The following is a 7,466-nucleotide window of genomic DNA, read 5'->3' as shown; positions in this document are numbered from 1 at the left end:
AAGACCATAACCAGCACATCATGTATTGACACGAAGTAAGATTAAAAACCCTCACCACACATGCAACAGCAGCAGCCACAGATCTCCTGACACAGCTACACTTTGTCCCAAATGCAGCCAGTTTAGAAAACACAGAATGGACTGGCTGCTTCTCAGGTGAGGCAAATAGCCAGATGAAGATCCTGAACACCAAGGATGAAGCAGGTCAGAAATCTGGACAGCAAGCACTTAGGTTGCCAGCAGCACTACCAAGGAGAATAACACACGTTTGAGTGTCTGGTTTTCTTAAAAAACAAAATATAGATAGATATCAGGTACATAATACATGAAACATTCGGTTTTCCAGTCAGAACTGGACATTTTCAGCAGGTGCAAGCCAGTAACCTTTCAGGGCACTGTTGTTTTACCCACATAACAGCCTGCACCCATGGCCAGAGATACGCAATTGCTGCTCTGCTAACTTTGTAAGCAGTTGTCCCCTGTTTTCCTCCCACCCCATCCTATCCTTTTCTCTATGCGTCCTTCTCCTACTTTTAGATAGGCCTCCCCTCTGGCTTCACACCGTGACCCTGCCCATTACTGTTTGAAGGCAAGTTGCCTTTTATCAGCTCTTTCCTCCCCAAACCACACCACTGCCAGCAACACTAAACTAAAAGCTGTGTAGTCCAGCAGAAGTAACAGAGTGTGGTTTTCCACTGAATTTCTGCACCTCAGTTGGTTGACTTTCTAGCTGTAGCACAAGCACAGGCCGTTACTTGAAGAGTCTAAGAGGGATTTCACTGCAAAACAAGCTTCACAATGAAGTTTGCCCTTCAGGCGGCAGAAAGCAGTCTTCAGTGGAAGATTTCTCCTGTTAGGAATTGAAAGAATCTATATATGGTACCTTTTCCTGCTTTGGGGTCACCCATTGTAGCTTTCCATGCCTTATGCTCACACTGCAGGCTTCTGTTAACATGATTACTCCCTGCTCCTATAAAATTTCGTAAGAATTCGATATTTTAGAGCTCTGTCAAATTTTGTTGAAATTTGTTGCCAATTTCATAAGTTAACAGTGACGAAGCGTATACTCTGCCCCGTTTCTAAATGAAACCGGACTGCTATTTGCCTTATGACTGTATTGGCAGACGAAGTATTCCATAGCTGTTTACCAAATGCACCTGCATTTTGAGCAAATTATTAATCTTAGCTTTCTCTTAACTCTGTATGGAAAAGCCTAGCTAAGAAGTTAGCCTTCTGCATTTCAGTGTATTAAAGTGCTTGCCATTCTTGCCAGAATTCCTTGCACAAACTATTTTATGCAATAGTGACATGCACATTATATATTGTGCACTGTTGAAGATCCGTAAGGAGTTTAATGTGTCAACAGGAAACACGGTCACTTTATATTTGCTGTTTGAGGCAAGATTGCCTTGACTCTCCTTGAAAAGCTTCAGAAGTCCTCAGTCTTAGGTGACCGTTGGAGGACAAGGACCTCAATACAGGAAACTTTCAGATACTGTGAATAATCTGTTCTGCCTACACCTTGCGTTTGGTTTGCCTTTGCCAAATTTGAACTTCATGTAATGTACAGGAGCATTTTCAGTGTAAGGTTTAATACTTGTTTATGTGTTTCTAAGGCAAACTCTGAAATGCTGTTAAATGGGATCAGAGGGGAACAGGTCCCAGTGTCCACAGGAACTACTTTGACTACAGGACATGCAAGTTCACACAGTCCGCACACTGTTTCATGACAGCAATTGCATATTGCAATTAAAAAAAAAAAGCTCCTATATTAACCTGGCAACATATTTACTTTTAAAATGAATACTGACACACCCAATACTTAACTGCAGCTGGAAGTGTTTATTGTAGCGCATTTACAATGTGTAAACATTCAGACAGAACATGTTTAGCGTCCTCCACCTTTGCGCACAGCATTATACAGTGTCACATACAGCTACAGGAATGGTGCTCACAATTGCAAGTTATCTAAAATATGCTTCCCTTTGGTTTTCTATTCTGCTCCCAGAGTGAATAGACTATAGAAAATAAGGCATCCATTACATGGTATCACAATCAACAAAGTATATAAACTAAGTTGTCAAAATTGAACTTTGATAAGATCTAACGTTTCAGACAGCCACTGACAGTACCAGGTTATTAGGTTGGTAGGAAACATACGGTTTTTGAAGCATGGAACTCTCAGAGACGTATCTTCTGTGTATTTAACTTCATTTAGACTTCAGGTTTACAGACTTGTGTACCAGAGGAAGATTTCAAATAAAAAAATAGATATTTTGAAAGTGCTTTTGTCTGACTTTTCCTTTAAAAACATCAGGTCAGCACACAGTGAAGCTGAAGGCTGTGACTGATCCTACCCAACAATGGACATAGGAGAACATCTACATTTCTCCACTCACCCCTCAAACTTCAGTTTGGCCTGGCATATCCCTGGCCTCTCTGAGAAGAGACTGCCACTTACATCAAGCGGTACTTATATTTATAGAAATATTTAGTTTATGCTCTCAGCCATATCTGAATGGCTTGTGCAGCAATTCACTGTAATGTCTCTAGAAACAAATTACACCAAGTTTCAAATTTTTAGTTTATTTTTACTATGAGTGCAGATAAACAAAAAATGCTGAGGGCTCTAGAGCGAGCTTTCGCTCATTCAGTGATGGGTCAGTCATAGCGAGATAATGCCTGCAGTGCTGAGGACTAGGTTGGTGTTCAAAGTTGTGGTTGTCCAGCACTATTTCTACTTATAGTTGAAAGTTACTGCGTTTGTAGTCTACTCGCATAATCTAGCCAAGTCTCTGCACACAGACAGCTTAATGCCCTTTGCATTTTAGCGCAAATTAACTGAGGAAACAAATAGAACAAAGCTAATAAAAACCCCAAACCCCTGAACTAGCAGTGAGAGTGCCTAATCAGAAAGACTGCAAGTTTATCATAAGCTTCTGTCGCAGGCTTATGCTGTTTTTCGAGAAAAGCAAATTCAGTCTTTCGGTATAATGTTTTCCACCAGCTCCACTCTCCAGTTCTTGCAACGTGTGCTGCTTTAAAGCCTCCGTGATACACTCCTGCAATCCATTAAATATGTTCACTACAACCTGTACAGGAGAGGGGGGAAAAGTTGTCAGGTGCATGCGTCAAAATAATAGTTCCATAGTGCAAGGAGCCTTAAAAATACATCTGAACTCTTTAATTACTAATTTGACATACACTGATAAGAAACTGCTATGAACCACCATAAAACATTTTGAACATGTGAAAGAATTGAGAGGAGCCTCATGTGTCCTGTAGGACCATATGACTATTTGAGGAGCGGAAGCCGTAGAACTGATTACACAATATCCTGATTGAGATACTTATTTATTCCTACAGATCATTTGTTTCAAAGTAAAACCAGAAGGCTATGGTACAGAGCTAATGGAGCGATGTCTCCTATTTACAGGCAACTGCAAAGTCAGCCCCTGTTCTATCTTCTAGAGAAAGAAACACACTATTTCAAGATAAAAAAAACGGAAACAGTTTGTAACACTAACATGCATGGCACGAGGCACACATGTGGATAAGGACATTTGGCACCAGGATAAAATCGTTAAAGACTAGGTAATCCATATAGGAAACAAGGCTCTGAAACAAGGCACTTGAATGCCTACAGCTTCATTCAAGTCCAGGACGCTGCTGGCTGCCAATACTCCTGAGGAACAAGCTGCTTGAGGGTAACCACCTTTTCCTTTTCAAATGCTCTTCTGGAATCCTGATCCCGGCCTCACAGTCAGTGGGAAAAGTATTACATCCCAACCCTGTCCCGCCTCGCGTTGGGTTTCTTGCCTGGTTAAACTGAGAGGTGTGTGCAGGAAAAGAAATATTAACATGTCCGTGCCCTTTACCCAGGAGCAAAATGCCCTGCTCTGCTTCATCCCACGCTTTCATCTCCAGTGGGGCACTGGGTCAGAGCAGCGGCTGCCCGCTCTGCACTGCCTCGCTGCTGGCTCTGCTGTCTCCTGCTCCGAAACACGTCCCCGTCTCCTGGCCCTCACAAATATATTCTATCTGGCATTTAACAACGTAGCACGCTAGAAAAGCCCCATACCAAGGAGCTGCCAATGCCTTTGGTCTTTTTAATCAAGCTGCACGTATTTTAAGGCTCGCGCACCAAGGGACCCTTCAGCAAGCGAGACTTGGAGCTGCTGCCAGCCAGGTTAAATATAAACCACGTATCCTGCAATCAGTATTCCTGAAGAAACAAAACTTCTAATTACTGAAGCGTTACTGGAGCATTCCTCCGCAGTAGAAGTTAGGCAATGCTTTTCCACAATGCTTTTCCAAGTGCTGTGATAGTATCTTAAGCTGCGTGCTGTCTTAAAACCTTGGAAAGCTGATTTTATCCCTAAGTTTCAGGCCGGCTACCATTGAAGTTAGGACACCTTACTGCAAAAAGTGGGTAAGAAGACACTGAATGAGAACTAAGTCCTGCCTATTGCGGTGGGTACATGAAATGTTAATGCTTGCACATTATACATATGAGGTTCCCAAGTTACTGTATATATTATCTAACTTTCTGTACTATTTTTCATGTGTTAAGTGATCCTTAATTTAAAATTTCCCTCACCTCTCCTAGGGAGTTTTTTCGCTGCGGACATTTCGCTAAAGTGCTCCATTCTAGAGCACTAGGGAGTTTAAAATTTTTGTGGTGTGTTTTTTCCCCCCTCCACCCCCAAAGATTTAAGTACTCTTCATAAACGTTATACCAGGGACATTTTGTGGTGTGTTGCTTTTGCATATACACTACAATTCTATGCATATATTCTATGATTCTATACCTTAATGTATAATTTTAATATAGATACATACCATTACAGCAACAGAAGAGAGATGCAGAACTCTCCTCCTCTAACCTGTACCTGCCAGAGTTTGGTGAGTCTTTGCACTGTGATATAAATTTCTGAAGTTCTGTCTCCGGAAAGCCATCTTGCTGGTAGTGCTAAAAATTTATATTTAGTTAAACCTCTAACAAGGCTAAAACATACAATAACCCAAATCCTCCCCAGACTACTTTTCAGACATTGCTCAAGGCTGAAATTAGAAGATTCACAGAACCAAATATAAAATTACTGCTTTTTAGCAGATATTTATCTTCCTTTGGAGCAGGAAATCAGAGAGGCTTGTAAGAAAACTGAAGGGGGGGGGTAAAAATCTCTCGTCATCACTCTACACCCTCAAAAGTAGCCGTTATGTTTATTATTTAAATTGGCATGCACTGCAACTCAAAATACTGAGGGAGATGAGAGTCATGAAAGCACCAATCTTGCACTTTTATTCCAAACGAAGAGTAGGGGTCTGTGCTTACCTTGACAGTTTCGTATGTGTCTGTAATGAGTGCAATGAAGAGACTCAGCACCATATAGATGAACAAACTGATGAAGGAGTAGAGGTAGATCCTACTGAATAACCAAACCAAGTAACTTTTCTGCTGCATTTTTGCAAAGGTGGCAAACATGTCGTCTCCATTGATCAACGAAAAAAGGCATTCAGAAACCATGTTCAGAGAGCGAAACTAGAGAGGGGGGAAGAAGACAAGGACATCTGTTGCCGTTTCATTTGGATGCAAAAACTGTACATAACACGAAGAAGATACACAGCTGATGCCTGGCTGCCCTGGACCCCTTTCTACGCCCAGGGGAGGACAAGATGCAAACAGTAAAAGATTTGAGGAATGAGCAAAGTTTGTTACCTCCTGTACACATACACATTCAAGCCAGATAAGCCAATTTCACTTTTAAAAGGGATAAGGATAAAGTCTCCAAAACTTTACTGTGATACTGGTGTTCTGCAAGTTGAAAATTATTTCTCAAAATAGCACATGTGATTGGGAGTCACGGCAGCTTCCACTTCTGACTCAGAGCTTTCATAAGTTGAGGAAAGTCCGATTGAGTCATGGAAGTCAGGCTCCTCAAACAGAGCAGCATCATGTTGAAGATGCACTATTTTTATATTAAGGGAAGCCTTGACATGGAAACTTAGAAGACAACAGTAGCAATCTCTCATTTGTTTGGAATCCATTCTGCTATGCAAGTTGTCTTTTTTTCATGTTAAGTATATTACCTTTACGTGGTATGGTCCCAGTACGATCCATCCGCAGAAACAATAGCCCAGGTAGATCATGGCCGCACAACAGCAGAACCTCATTACGTTGGGTAGTGCTGCTCGCAGCGTTAGGATGAGAAGCTGCACAAAGCAATGCAGTTAGAATTCAACCAGGCATTTCTTCCAGTCCCCTTATAGCAACAAACAGAATAAATACCAACAGCACGAAGATCCCAGGAGATCCTTACATTGTACTTCTGAAAGAAACCTAGGTAGCGAATGACTCCAAGCCACACCAGCATAGTGGATGTTCCCAGGAGTATGCTGCAGACGTCATAACTTGTCAGGCTCTAAAAAAAAAAAAGAAGACAAAATAAGAAAGAAAAAAAATCAAGTATTATAACGACTGACAGGTTCTAATTTGCAATTCTCATTACTACAAAGATCTGTTAAGAGACGTTGCTTTCCTTGGCAATCTGTCACATTAAAAATTAGTTTGGGGCAATATGCATTAGAGAGCAGAAGTCCCACCAAAAACCAAGGGCACTTCCAAGCGTAACTCATTTCACATGCCTTCACATATGGCTGTTTCTAAAACAGATTCTGACAAGACAAGCTTCGTTTGCCAGGCCACGAGCGCAGCTGCACCGCAGGCGCAGAGACACCCCCTCTGTACCCGGCTGCCCGAGACCTGCAGGGTGGCACTGCAAATAATTTTATGCTGCTTCCAGACCTGCGGCAACTGCTTCTGGAACCTGCATCGACAGATTCCCCAGAGCAGCTTGGGAATCTCTCCACTGCATCCCAATGGACAGCGTAGACGTGACTTTAGAACGGCAGAGCAAAGAAGGTTCTTCCAGTACATAGGCAAAGCAGTTTTTAAAAAATAGCATGGCTTGTCAGCAGAGCTCAGATAAATACTAAGGAGGATCTTGTTAGGTAGCCGGGAACTGTGAGGTGTAGAAAGTTACCAAGGAGAAGACTAATTAACTTCTAATTAATTCTAAATGGAACTTCATTTATATTTTATTGGCACTTCACTGTTTTTTTCCACCCACACATACTGGCCTGTTTTCATCCAAGTTAGCATATACTCTGTTCCCTGAAGTGTAGCTCTACTCTGAAATGGATCATGACAGCTTCCTTGAATAAGAAGTTTCCACTATTTTCTGGTTTTATTCCTCTAAGCGTTGGCTAATCTTTTATATTAGCGTAATTCATTTACAGCCTGACAAAAAAAAAATTTAGGCCACTTTAATGTGAAATCATTATTCAGCCATTAACACAGCGACGTGGAAAAAGATCTTATCATGGTCCACAAAGTTTGGAAAATGAAGGGAAATGTAACTTTAGAGAAGAGTTTTAGTAAAATACTCTTAGAAAAGAAATAT

General features: G+C 41.4%; 1 protein-coding gene across 8 annotated transcripts in view; it reads right to left on the bottom strand.

Annotated features, from left to right (window-relative positions):
- Positions 1–1,832: 1,832 nt before the first annotated feature.
- MCOLN3 (mucolipin TRP cation channel 3) overlaps positions 1,833–7,466 on the bottom strand; it is a 50,168-nt gene continuing 44,534 nt past the window's right edge. For 7 of the 8 annotated variants that reach the window (XM_054212031.1, XM_054212032.1, XM_054212034.1 and 4 more), the window contains 5 exons: positions 6,324–6,425; positions 6,094–6,216; positions 5,339–5,545; positions 4,843–4,972; positions 1,833–3,092 (listed from right to left, as the gene is read on the bottom strand). In XM_054212031.1, coding sequence (XP_054068006.1) covers positions 3,073–3,092; positions 4,843–4,972; positions 5,339–5,545; positions 6,094–6,216; positions 6,324–6,425 — 582 coding nt within the window. In that variant the 3' untranslated portion in view covers positions 1,833–3,072. Of the gene's footprint in view, positions 3,093–4,842; positions 4,973–5,338; positions 5,546–6,093; positions 6,217–6,292; positions 6,426–7,466 lie in introns of those variants that run through there. The other variant, XM_054212039.1, reaches the window with a different exon arrangement.

Source organism: Rissa tridactyla, chromosome 8 (genome assembly GCF_028500815.1).
Source record: "Rissa tridactyla isolate bRisTri1 chromosome 8, bRisTri1.patW.cur.20221130, whole genome shotgun sequence".
NCBI classification, from domain to species: domain Eukaryota; kingdom Metazoa; phylum Chordata; class Aves; order Charadriiformes; family Laridae; genus Rissa; species Rissa tridactyla.
This window is presented reverse-complemented; position numbering and strand designations above follow the sequence as displayed.